At 41.9% G+C, this 14244-nt stretch overlaps 1 protein-coding gene across 2 annotated transcripts in view; it reads left to right on the top strand.

The window, feature by feature from the left end:
• LOC103695677 (Acyl-CoA N-acyltransferases (NAT) superfamily protein) overlaps window positions 1–14244 on the top strand; it is a 47044-nt gene that overhangs the window by 17720 nt on the left and 15080 nt on the right. Inside the window, exons 3-4 of one of the 2 annotated variants that reach the window (XM_088711781.2) lie at window positions 1339–1468; window positions 1663–6426. In XM_088711781.2, coding sequence (XP_088567907.1) covers window positions 1339–1468; window positions 1663–1912 — 380 coding nt within the window. In that variant the 3' untranslated portion in view covers window positions 1913–6426. Of the gene's footprint in view, window positions 1–1338; window positions 1469–1662; window positions 6427–14244 lie in introns of those variants that run through there. The other variant, XM_039122836.3, reaches the window with a different exon arrangement.

Genomic DNA, 14244 nt, shown 5'->3' with positions numbered 1-14244 from the left:
TCGTCCCGAGCCGTACCGGTGGCTCACTCGTACGGTTTCGGCAATGAAAACGAAATCCGTTGCTGAAGCCGGAGAAGGAGAGGGAAAGAGAGAGTGAGAGGGAGAGGGAGAGGATGGGATGCCGGTGGAGGGCCGGTGGTAGCCGACTCGACCGCGGAAAGCGAGTTCGTCCCATTCTATTTTTGTGAGAAAATGAGATCAAGATGGGGGGCAGGACCTTGAAACCCATCCATGTAGAGAAAGAAGAAGAAAGAGGAAAGAAAGATGAAGAAAAGGATAAATGGAAGAAAGATGAAGAAAAGGATAAATGGAAGAAAGAAGAAGAAAAGGAAAGAAAGGAAGGAAGAAGGAGAAGACAGGAAGGAAAGAAGAAAGAAAGAGAAGAAAAAGGAAGAAACAAAGAGAAAAAATAAAAGAATGAGGAGAGAGATAGAGGGTACCTAGTAGGATGCTTGACTTGAACGACTGCCGAGACAGGGCAAGTTAGTAGGGCCTCCTGTTCTGTGGCCGGAACACCCTTATCCTGCAGGATTCAAAATCTTGGTCCTAGAAACTTGTTGGGGAATTCCTTGAGGTGGTTTTACTGGAAAGAGTAAGTACTACATCTCTAGTATGATAATGCAAACTCCTCTGGGTGGGGCCATGCATCTGCACCCTTTTTTCATCTCCACCACACATATTTGGTGGGCTAGGAACTTCTTCAGGGCCTCCTTGGGCATCGATCTCTTCCTTTTCTATTTTTTTTATAGCACCTCTTATATAATAAATATTAATTCTATATCCACTAGAAAATGAATAAGGAAGGGAGAGTTTATGGGATAATGGGCACTGGACTTAATACTTATCAAAGCTGCAATCAATCTTGATTAGTGGGACCATTGTCATCCATCAAATGTTCTCTCTCTAGAATAACCTTGCATGCCACATGCCAGGTACAACTTTTTATAATCCAAATATTACATAACTATCCCATTTATGAGTACATGCTTGTCTCTTTTATGTGGGGTATAAATATTATGTACTCATTCATATGCTATGTTAACCACTGTGAAGCATCTTACTGCATACATTATTATGTTCATCCCCGTTTTAAATTAATTATCAGGTTAACATATGTTCTATCCTATGTTAATGCTGAGCTGGAATTTATACTTATTATAGTCCTACGATTATGAAATCTTGAGTTGAAGGCATTTCAAATATTCATTTCTACTGGAGGTGCTTCCATATTTGCTTGATGATTTCTCTTTTTATCTATCAAATTTGTTAGATTTCATATCCATGGTTCCTGGCCTCCTCTTGGTAGATCTGACAAGGTACAGGACATGTTTGTTGCAGTTATGGGTAAAGTCGAAGGGCAAGGTGAATCTTGGCATGGTCATGTGACTGCAGTAACTGTTGCTTCAGAGTACCGGAGGCAGCAATTAGCAAAGAAACTAATGCACTTACTGGAGGACGTCAGTGAAAAGTTTGTATATTACCTGACTTTTTTATTTTACTTGTTGAAAATTTAACTTAAATGAGCTTTTATGATTATGATAACTGTTGGAAGTCAAGCTTAAATACTGCATATGATTGCTTTTTACTCTCCACTATCATGGATTTCAATGTTCTTGTGCATTGCGTTATCCGAAATCAACTTGTTATTATGCTTCTCTGCAGTACCTTGGTTAAAATTGAAGCACAAGGGAAGGATGTTGATACATTTGCTATAACATGGGGCATGTATAATGGTCTAAACATCAATCTGTTGGATTTTTGCTGTAGGTTTTTGTTTCCAACTATTGTCCTATTACTGCTCAATATTTCTGATGGGAAAACAAAGAAAAAAAAAGATGAACGTAATGGTAGTAGGATTATCACTGTTCTTATTTGCATCATTCACACTCATCTTCTGCTTTCTGCCTGGTGATGGCTTTGGAATCAATTACCACTACAGATAAGGGACAGTGGCAACAAGAATGACTGCTGGATTTTTTGTCTTGCTACTTGTACCTGATTAAGAGGTGTAAAAATATTTGGCTGCAATTTATAAATATTAAATGTGCTAGTCCGCTAGGAAGTATATGGAATCACTTGATGTCCCAGCGGAATATACCCTTCCTAATTAGTGGGTGTACTCAGGTTTGTTCATCAGAGACTCAAAAATATGTAGAACTTGAGATCAAGAAGACTTCCTTCTTGACTTCCATTTGCTCTTTGTATGTAAATAAAATGTGTTGCCCAGATAGACAACCCAAGAGGGGGGGGGGGGGGTGAATTGGGTTTTAAAATAATTTTGCAATGAAAACGTTGTGGATGACTAATTAATGCTTTACCAAGATGATTAATTAATTACTATGTGCTGTGAATGAAATGAGAGTAAAAGAAAGAGACACACAATCACAAACACAAGGCTTTTATAGTGGTTCGGAGCTAACCCTTGCTCCTACGTCCACTCCCCAAGTCTCACTTGGGAATTCACTATAACCCCTCGGATTACAGCCGGTTGTTTTACAAGCTCACAACCAAACTTGTTTTACGAGCTCACAACGAACTCGGTCGGTTTTTCCTGGCTCACCGACTAGAACCACCCCGATTGTTTTTCCGGGATCACAATCGAACCCTTACACGTTGGTTTTACACTCGGCTCACCAACCAACCTCTACACCCTTGATTCAATCCCCCGATTGAACCAAGCAAAGACAATATGGAAAGAATAAGAAACAAACAGAAAAACTGAGCTTCTTAAAAAGCAGATTTGCTACAATATAAACTAGAGAGAAGTTAAGAGCCCTCAAACACTTTTGAGTTGGAGTAGAGTAGGGCTTCTTGAACTTTGAGTCTCCTCTGGAATGTCTGGTCGACTTGAATGCAGGAGGAGGCTTCTTTAAAATGCTGGGAAGAGGAAGTTGGATGGAGTTAATGGCGCTCTTCCTTCTTTTCGTTGAAGACAAGTATGCAGAGAATGAATGCTTGATTTCTTTGAATGGAATGGTGCTTCTCTGCCTTGCTACAGTCCTCTGTGGCTATTTAAGCCATCCCCCACGGAAACTAGCCGTTAGACACCTTTTTCTGCCCGTTCTGCACACTCTGCACAGCCTGACAATATGTCCGTTGGGGGTCGGAGTCGACTCGCGCGATCAGGAGTCGACTCGGCTGTAGCGGGAGTCGACTTATGCTTTTCTGGAGTCGACTCGGCAACTGTTCCGGATTTGAATTAAAGTGGCCTCTTCGACTGGGAGTCGACTCGACTTGACCCGGAGTCGACTCGCCAACTTCTGGAGCTGACTTGGCATTTTCGGAGTCGGCTCATCTCATGAAATCCATGGAGCTAATTTTCAACTTGGCCCACTCGAGTCGACTCGACAATCCTGGGAGTCGACTCGGCGCTCAGAGCCTGAACTCCCGATCTTCTGTCTTTTGGCTCGTCCAGTCTTGGAGTCGACTCGGACTGTTCTGGAGTCAACTCGGCTTTCAGTTTCCGAAACATGGCCTTCTGCCTTTTTGGTGTAGCGCTGCCTTGGGGTCGACTCGAGCTGTCTGGGAGTCGACTCGGCTCTCAGAGACAATAATTCGGTCTTCTGTCTTTTTGGGGTCGCGCTGTCTCGGAGTCGACTCGCGCATTGCGGGAGTCGACTCGAATCTCAGAGTCCGAAAACTGCTCTCTGACTTTTGCCTTGTGAACCACTGAGAGTCGACTCTCGCTTTCTTTGGAGTCGACCTACCCACTATCGGAGTCGACTCGCGTTCCACAGGAGTCGACTCGAATCTCAAGGTCGAAATTCGCTCTCTGACTTTTCTGTCTGTAACTCCTTGGAGTCGATTCATACTACTCCGGAGTCGACTCGGTAAACATCGGAGTCGACTTGCGCACTTCAGGAGTCGACTCGCTGACAGGTTTTAAGTTGTGCCCTTCTGTTCGTCTGTCTGTTCTCAGTCGGAGTCGACTCGTAATGGTCCGGAGTCGACTCGAGCCCGTGCCAGTGATTCTGATACGCTTGGAGTCGACTCGTAATACTCTGGAGTCGACTCGAGTCTCAGACTTTGGTTCAAACTGACTTCTTAACTTATCCAAAATATTATGAACCAAGTCTAGAAACACTTTAGACAAGATTTTCACTGAAACACTCAATTGAATTCATTAGTAAACAAGAGATATACTCAGATGCTTTGAGCTCATCAAAATCAAATAGGGTTATGATCAATCACTCCACAATCTCCCCCTTTTTGATGATGACAAAACATTGAGTATATGTAAAGTGAATTGCTCAATAAACAAGGAAATAAAATCCATAAATGAATTCAAGTGTCTGGTTATTTGATTTATCCAATCTTGAAAGGTGTGAAACAATAAATTTTGGAGTTAAAGCTCCCCCTTTCATTTGGAATAATATAAGCCTTCATATCATGCAATCAATTGTTTGGCTTATATATATTTAATGATTTAGCTTTCTTAAAAATTCAGATTCTCCCCCTCAACATATGCATTCAACTTTGTTTTGATTCTCTGAATTTCCTTTTAATGCATTGAAGTTTTTGAACTGAAATTTTTGGTTTTTAGGGAGAAAATCTGACAATTTGTTCTTGAGTTGGATTCAACTAATCTCCGAATATCCCTTGAATAGATTCTGGAGATTACTCCATTAGGAGCCCCAACAGAGAGATAATGAGCCTCGAGGTACCAAATCCACTAAGAACAAATTATGTTTTAATTCTCATTTTGATTCCTTTTATGTTGATTCCATTTACATATCTATTAAGTATTTCTCCCCCTTTTTGTCATCATATCAAAAAGGAGGTAAGCAGAACAAACAATCACTTAGAGATCAAATTGCACACAATTGAAGAGAATATGTCTACTCATTGTATTGATGTGTATGTAAATACATTTGAGAATACAATAAGTAAAGCAAAAAAAAAAGGAATACATGTCAAAATAAAGCAAAAAGCAGCTAAGGTCTCCTCGAGGATGTGGCTCCTCTCGAGGATGTGGCTCCTCCTCTCAATCTGTTCTGCTCCATGAGGAGGGTGACCGCATCTGTAACATGCCCGAGCTGAGACATAATGGACGAAGTGGCCCTGCTATGTGTAGTGGAGAGCTCGGTCACCGACTTCTGAAGTGCGTCCAGCTTGTCGATGAGCACGTTCGACAAGCGCTCGGCCCCCTGAGTAGTGGTGCTCATGTCCTTCCGGATGTCATCGCGCATCTTCCGAGTGATGCCCGTGACCTCACTCATACTGGAGAATTGAGCCTGGATCAGGCTCCGGACGTTGTAAATCTCTTCGCGCACATGGGCCGTCATCTCAGTCACGGCTGTCAAGGAAGGGACCAACGCTGACGAAGGTGCAGGAGTGGGAGCAGGCACTGAACCTCGGAGCTCCCGAAGTAGATCATCTCGCAGATCTCGGACAATCTCCTGCCGCAACTCCCGGAGCTGCTCAGGAGCGATCCGGACCTCCATGACCTGAGGAGCTGAGGAGGGTCCGGCTGAGGTGGTAGGAGCAGAAGTGGAGGGAAAGTCAGGATAATCTGAGTCTGGCTCAGGACTAGGGGAATGTCTGGTGGTATGTGTGGAGGTGGAAGACTTCCTAACCCAGGTCCCCTCTACCTTCCGAAACCCCATCCTGTGTAGGGTCCCCGGACGCATGCGATCTGTCCATCGCAATGCGCGAGAGGGTTCCCCCTCAGGAATGGAAATCTCGGCCTCCCTAAACAAAAGGGTGAACATCATGCCGTAGGGGAGGGTGAGCCTAGGTCTATCTAGTGGCTCACATAGATATCTATAAATAAGTTTTGGGAAGTTGACTGGGGTGTTCTGGAGAATATAGAACATAAGGGTGAGGTCCCTCTCAGAAACAAAGTCGAAGCGCCCAGTCTTCGGGAAGAGGGACCTAGACAGGATGCTCAGGAGGATCCGCACCTCAACTGGAAGGGAGCTAGCGGATACCTCATCCAAGGGGGACTGGGGTGGATGCCCTAGAATGGCCGTAAGGGCCTCAGTCCTATCCTCAGGGTGTGCGGGTGCCACCCCAACTTGGGGAAGATGGAGGACCTGAGCAATGATATCCTCCGAAATGAATAATGGGACACCGGCTACCGTGCCCTCTATACCCCCATCGTCCCTATGGACGGTACCGTAGAACTCCCTAACTAGTCCAGGGTATGTGGAGAGATCTAAGGTGAGGAAATACTCTAAGCCCTGGGCCCTAAGTCTCTCTCCTATCGTAAAGCCCTCCCGGGAGAGATAGTCGAAATCGACGTATCTCCCGGTGGAGACCGCCTTCCCGGCGCACGGCCTCGAGGGAACCGCCCTCGGCGGGGAACGAGCCGGAGGTTGTGGCCTCGCGGGATCGTTCCGAGCCTTGGAACGTCGCTCGGTGCCGGTTGCGGGTTGGGGCCTCTTCCGGCTTGGGACAACGGTTTTACGAGGCATGGTCGACCTAGAATGGAGTAAAACGCTAATGGACGGTGAAAGGTCGACGGGAAAAAGCTTAGGGACGGCCGGAGACGATCTAGGAGTCGGCTCTAGGGTTTTGAACAGTGGCGGCGGTGAAAATAAGTGTTTTCTAAACGATGGAGTTAGGGTTAAAAAGTCGGATCCCGACTGCGAGTCGACTCCTCTGAGTCGCGAGTCGACTCGACCTCGAGTCGACTCCAAAATAGGCGCGAGTCGACTCTCCTTTTGTGCCTGTTAACCTCGAGTCGACTCCCGTCTGTATGCGAGTCGACTCCCCCTCTGCTGCCATCGATCTCGAGTCGACTCCCGCAAATGCGCGAGTCGACTCCCCCTTACGAGCCGACTCTGAAACTTGCTCGAGTCGTCTCGAACTCTGGCACGCACCTAAAAATCATGCTATGTTCGTGCCGAATGAGGAAAAATCACTAAATTATGATCTGATTTGATGATCATTGAAAAGAGACTCTAAATTAACCATGATCTAATCATCAAAATCAATGGACTAGTGGAAAACACCACTAGCATGGATCAATCACTCCTAATCCCCTCCTAAGCACACTAAATCTCTCTTCACTTAGGGGTTTTGTAAAAATGTCAGCTAATTGATCATCAGTACAAACAAAATGTAGTGTCACATCACCATTCAGTACATGATCTCTTATGAAGTGATGTCTTATCTTAATATGTTTAGTTCTTGAATGCTGAATTGGATTCTTAGTTAGATTAATGGCACTTGTATTATCACAATTAATGGGTATTTTATCTTGTTTAATGCCATAATCTTCTAATTGTTGTTTGATCCATAAGATTTGAGCACAACAACTCCCGGCTGCAACATATTCAGCTTCAGCAGTAGATAATGCAACCGAGTTTTGTTTCTTGCTAAACCATGAGATTAAGTTTTCTCCTAGAAATTGACAAGACCCGCTGGTACTTTTTCTATCAAGTTTACATCCAGCAAAGTCTGAATCTGTGTATCCTATTAATTTTAGGCTAGATTCTTTAGAATACCATAAACCTATATTCTTAGTTCCTATTAGGTATTTAAAGATTCTCTTAACTGCAATTAGATGTGATTCCTTAGGATTAGACTGATATCTAGCACACATGCAAACACTAAACATGATATCAGGTCTACTTGCAGTAAGATACAATAAAGATCCTATCATACCTCTATATAGTTTCTGATCTACAGATTCTTGGTCTAATTTGCATGATGAGCTCATGGGGGTGCTGATTGACTTGTTCCCCTCCATATCAAACTTTTTAAGCATCTCCTTGATATATTTGCCTTGATTGATGAAGATGCCTCCTTCAGACTGTTTGATTTGAAGCCCGAGGAAGTAGTTCAGCTCTCCCATCATGCTCATCTCAAATTCACTCTGCATCAAATCAGCAAATTCTTCGCAGAGGCGATTGTTAGTAGCACCGAAAATAATATCATCAACGTAAATCTGCACTAATAACATATCTTTGTTTTGCTTTTTCAGAAATAGTGTTGTATCTACATTACCCCTAGAGAACTCATGTTCTAATAGGAATTTGCTAAGCCTCTCATACCATGCTCTAGGTGCTTGTTTCAAACCATAAAGTGCTTTGTTCAATTTATATACATGATTAGGGTATTGATGATTTTCAAAACCAGGAGGTTGTTCTACATATACCTCCTCATTAATATACCCATTTAAAAATGCACTTTTTACATCCATTTGAAATAGTTTGAAGTCCTTAGAGCATGCATATGCTAATAATAATCTAATAGCCTCAAGTCTAGCTACAGGAGCAAAGGTTTCATCAAAATCTATACCTTCTTCTTGATTATAGCCCTTTGCTACTAGTCTAGCCTTATTCCTTATGACAATTCCATTTTCATCAAGTTTATTTTTATAAATCCATTTGGTACCTATAATTGGATATTCAGAAGGTCTTTCAACTAGATTCCATACTTTGTTTCTAGTAAATTGGTTTAATTCTTCTTGCATTGCATTTATCCAATTTACATCTTTTTCAGCTTCTTCTATGTGTTTAGGCTCAAAATGTGAAACGAAAGCTAGATGATTGTTTAAGTTCCTAAGGGATGCTCTAGTCCTAATAGGTTGAGACGGATCATCTAGAACTAATTCCTTAGGATGCCCGTGAGCATACCTCCAAGCTTTAGTTAGCCCATAATCTACTATAGTCTCTTGGCTTGATGATGCATCTTCAATTAATTTTTGACTGTTATCTTGTAATGTCATCTTGTCAATCTTTTCTTCAAGAATTTCCGTATCATCATCAAAATTAACTCTCTTGCTAGAAGAGATATCACTAGAATCATCGAAGACAACATGTATGGATTCTTCTATAACTAGGGTTCTTTTATTAAAGACTCTATATGCTTTACTAGTTGTAGAGTACCCTAAGAATATGCCCTCATCAGATTTAGAATCAAATTTTTCTAGATTATTTTTCCCATTATTATGAACAAAACACCTACATCCAAAGATATGAAAATAGTTTACCTTTGGTTTTCTGTTTTTCCAAAGTTCATAAGGTGTTTTCTTTATAATAGGTCTCAATAAAACTCTATTTAATATATGACAAGAAGTATTAATGGCTTCTCCCCAAAAGTACTTAGGGAGGTTACTTTCACATAACATAGTTCTAGCCATTTCCTCTAGAGTTCTGTTTTTCCTCTCCACAACTCCATTTTGTTGTGGTGTCCTAGGTGCAGAAAAATTGTGTTATCCCCTTTTTACTACAAAACTCATCAAATAAATGATTTTCGAATTCGGTACCATGGTCACTTCTAATAGCTATTACTGAAGTATCTCTAGCATTGGTTACTTCTTTATGAAATTTCTTGAAAACTGAAAAAGCTTGATCCTTATGAGCTAAGAACATGACCCAAGTGTATCTAGAATAATCATCTACAATAACTAGACCATATTTATTTCCACCTAGGCTTGTGGTTCTAGTTGGTCCGAATAGGTCCATGTGTAGTAGTTCTAGAGGTCTAGAGGTTGAGACACAATTTATAGATTTAAAGGAGTTCTTTGATTGTTTGCCAAATTGACATGCTTCACATATTTTATTCTTTTCAAACTTTAATTTTGGCAAACCTATCACCGAATCTCTTTTAACTAGTTTAGATATTGTGTCCATGCTTGCATGACCTAACTTACGGTGCCATAACCAACTAGCATCATTGTCCTTAGTTTCATTAACAACTAAGCATGGGTTGTGTTTGGCAAGATTCTCAAGGTCTACAACATACACATTTCCACGTCTTATTCCTTTAAAAACTAAACTATTGTCACTTGGGTTTGTTACGATGCATAGTGATGGTTTAAACATAACATTATAACCTTTATCACATAATTGACTAATGCTTAATAAATTATGCTTAAGACCGTCAACATATCTAACATTATCAATAAAAGTAGAAGGGGTAATTTGTACTTTACCTATACCAATGATGTGACCTTGGTTGTTGTCTCCAAAAGTCACAGCACCTCCCTTCTTAGCTTCAAGGGTGAAGAATTGATCCTTGTCACCCGTCATGTGTCTTGAACAGCCACTATCCAAGTACCAGCAATTTTTGTTGACCTTGGCTGCAAGACACTCCTACACAAGCAGATCATATAATTTTAGGTACCCAAGTTTTCTTGGGTCCTTCATGGTTAGTCATGTTGGTTCCTTTTGGAACCCATACCCTTTTGATTTTTCTTTTAGTTTTCCCTTTCCTATAGTCGCATACATTTGCTTTATGTCCTACAGTTCCACAACAAAAACAGGTTATTTTCTTAATTTTACTTTCTCCTGCTTTAACAAAGAAGTTACTAAGAAGTTTTTGCTTGTTTTTAGGTTTGTATCCTAGACCTGCTCTATTGAATACAGCTCGTTGACTATTAAGTATCATATTTAATTTTTCAGAACTATATGTAAATTTTTCAACCAAGGGTTTGTATTTCTCAAGTTCTTTAGTTAGTGTCTGTTTTTCTGCTTTTAGATCATTTAGTTCTTTTGTGATACTCTCATTTATATGTTTATAGTTTTTGGGTTCTAATGTTTCTTTGTTCAGCCTTTCATTTTCTTTAGTTAAGGTATTATTCTTTTGTATCAAGATTTGGTTGCTTGTTTTAAGTTCTGCATTTTCTTTGGTGATACAATCCTTATCCTTAACTAACTTATCGTATTTATGTAGGTAAGATTGATTAGCTATTTTTAGTTCTTTATTCTTAAGATTTATGGCTTTATATTCAATCATTAATTCATTAAATGCATCATACAATTCATCAAAGGTAAAATCGAGATGCGTGTTGGATGTTACCTCATTTTCATTGGCCATGAAACAGAAATTGGCCTTTTCTTCTGGTTCCTCATCCGATGATGAAGATGATGCGTCGGAGTCCGATAAGGTGGTGACAAGGGCTTTCTTCTTCTTGTACTTGCTGCCCTTCTTTAGTAAGGGACACTCAGCTCTGATGTGCCCCGGCTTCTTGCACTCATAACACCCAATCCCCTCATTTTTCCTTTCCTTACCTTTATCCTTGCAATAGGAATTTGAGGAGCCTCTCCTTTGATGATAGGACTTCTTGTGGTTGATGAATTTTCTGAACTTGCGCACAAGAAGAGCCTCATCATCATCTCCCTCATGATCTTCTTCTTCACTGCTGCTACTGCAAGACAAATCTTTGTTAGATGATGTAGATTTGAGAGCTATTACCTTTTTCTTATGGGAGGACTCTTCTTCGCTGTGCTGCTTCATTGTTAGCTCGTGAGTCATTAGGGATCCAAGGAGCTCTTCAAGTGGAAGCTTGTTCAAGTCCTTAGCTTCTTGGATTGCCGTCACCTTGGCTTCCCATGACCTTGGTAGACAGCGAAGAATTTTCCTGACAAGATCACTGTTAGTATAGTTTTTGCCAAGGCTTTTTAGGCCATTGACAATGTCAGTAAACCTAGTGAACATGCTAGTGATTGTCTCATTAGAATCCATCTTAAGTAGTTCATACTTATGAACTAATATATTTATTTTGGATTCTTTGACTTGATTCGTGCCCTCATGGGTCACTTCAAGTCTGTCCCAAATCTCTTTTGCAGAATTGCAAGTAGAGACTCTATTGAATTCATTCCTATCTAATGCACAGTAAAGCACATTCATTGCTTTAGAATTGAGTTGTGCCTTTCTCATGTCATGTTCATCCCAATCCTTTTCTAGTTTAGGTATAGTGACACCCTCTACATAGATGGATGGGATGTATGGTCCATTTACTACAATGGTCCACATCTCATAGTCTTGGGCTTGGATGAATATTCTCATCCTAGCCTTCCAATATGAGTAGTCGGATCCATTAAAGAATGGGGGTCTTTGGGTGGACTGACCCTCAATGTGGGAAGATCCAAATGGGGTTGTCATTTTGATCGTTTACTCTTAGGGTAGAAGAGTTTAGGCTCTGATACCACTTGTTGCCCAGATAGACAACCCAAGAGGGAGGGGTGAATTGGGTTTTAAAATAATTTTGCAATTAAAACGTTGTGGATGACTAATTAATGCTTTACCAAGATGATTAATTAATTACTATGTGCTGTGAATGAAATGAGAGTAAAAAAAAGAGACACACAATCACAAACACAAGGCTTTTATAGTGGTTCGGAGCTAACCCTTGCTCCTACGTCCACTCCCCAAGTCTCACTTGGGAATTCACTATAACCCCTCGGATTACAGCCGGTTGTTTTACAAGCTCACAACCAAACTTGTTGTTTTACGAGCTCACAACGAACTCGGTCGGTTTTCCCTGGCTCACCGACTAGAACCACCCCGATTATTTTTCCGGAATCACAATCGAACCCTTACACGTTGGTTTTACACTCGGCTCACCAACCAACCTCTACACCCTTGATTCAATCCCCCGATTGAACCAAGCAAAGACAATATGGAAAGAATAAGAAACAAACAGAAAAACTGAGCTTCTTAAAAAGCAGATTTGAGAAAAGTTAAGAGCCCTCAAACACTTTTGAGTTGGAGTAGAGTAGGGCTTCTTGAACTTTGAGTCTCCTCTGGAATGTCTGGTCGACTTGAATGCAGGAGGAGGCTTCTTTAAAATGCTGGAAAGAGGAAGTTGGATGGAGTTAATGGCGCTCTTCCTTCTTTTCGTTGAAGACAAGTATGCAGAGAATGAATGCTTGATTTCTTTGAATGGAATGGTGCTTCTCTGCCTTGCTACAGTCCTCTGTGGCTATTTAAGCCATCCCCCACGGAAACTAGCCGTTAGACACCTTTTTCTGCCCGTTCTGCACACTCTGCACAACCTGACGATATGTCCGTTGGGGGTCGGAGTCGACTCGCGCGATCAGGAGTCGACTCGGCTGTAGCGGGAGTCGACTCATGCTTTTCTGGAGTCGACTCGGCAACTGTTCCGGATTTGAATTAAAGTGGCCTCTTCGACTGGGAGTCGACTCGACTTGACCCGGAGTCGACTCGCCAACTTCTGGAGCTGACTTGGCATTTTCGGAGTCGGCTCATCTCATGAAATCCATGGAGCTAATTTTCAACTTGGCCCACTCGAGTCAACTCGACAATCCTGGGAGTCGACTCGGCGCTCAGAGCCCGAACTCCTGATCTTCTGTCTTTTGGCTCGTCCAGTCTTGGAGTCGACTCGGACTGTTCTGGAGTCGACTCGGCTCTCAGTTTCCGAAACATGGCCTTCTGCCTTTTTGGTGTAGCGCTGCCTTGGGGTCGACTCGAGCTGTCTGGGAGTCGACTCGGCTCTCAGAGACAATAATTCGGTCTTCTGTCTTTTTGGGGTCGCGCTGTCTCGGAGTCGACTCGCGCATTGCGGGAGTCGACTCGAATCTCAGAGTCCGAAAACTGCTCTCTGACTTTTGCCTTGTGAACCACTGAGAGTCGACTCTCGCTTTCTTTGGAGTCGACCTACCCACCATCGGAGTCGACTCGCGTTCCACAGGAGTCGACTCGAATCTCAGGGTCGAAATTCGCTCTCTGACTTTTCTGTCTGTAACTCCTTGGAGTCGACTCATACTACTCCGAAGTCGACTCGGTAAACATCGGAGTCGACTCGTGCACTTCAGGAGTCGACTCGCTGACAGGTTTTAAGTTGTGCCCTTCTGTTCGTCTGTCTGTTCTCAGTCGGAGTCGACTCGTAATGGTCCGGAGTCGACTCGAGCCCGTGCCAGTGATTCTGATACGCTTGGAGTCGACTCGTAATACTCTGGAGTCGACTCGAGTCTCAGACTTTGGTTCAAACTGACTTCTTAACTTATCCAAAATATTATGAACCAAGTCTAGAAACACTTTAGACAAGATTTTCACTGAAACACTCAATTGAATTCATTAGTAAACAAGAGATATACTCAGATGCTTTGAGCTCATCAAAATCAAATAGGGTTATGATCAATCACTCCACAAAATGTACAAGAAATTAAATCACATTAAATGTGTGTGCATTGGATGTGATCATGGACCAGATACAAAAAGAAACCATGAAAGAAGCCTATTTCTGACCCACTTCTTGAAACTCCTTTTTGATTGTCATGTATTTAGCTTTTATGGGGTTGGTTAGTAATTGAACTAAATCTGATTGTTGTTTGTTGCACTAGGGCTGGATCAGTTCCAAGTATGACTTTTAGTTTCATGTCTCGTCAACCCTCAAGAAAGTGGAGTCTTCCTGAAAACAATGTAGTTCAATATGGGCCATTGCTGGTTAATATGGGCTGGCATGCTTGATACTAGCTATGCTGGGTGCTGCTAGTAATGGCATAGGAAGACACTTAAGTCCTTCCTTTGTTCATATGATTTTGAAAA

Source organism: Phoenix dactylifera, chromosome 15 (assembly GCF_051530095.1).
Source record: "Phoenix dactylifera cultivar Ajwa chromosome 15, Ajwa_hap1_PhDact_Kaust_v1.1, whole genome shotgun sequence".
NCBI classification, from domain to species: Eukaryota; Viridiplantae; Streptophyta; class Magnoliopsida; order Arecales; family Arecaceae; genus Phoenix; species Phoenix dactylifera.
This window is presented reverse-complemented; position numbering and strand designations above follow the sequence as displayed.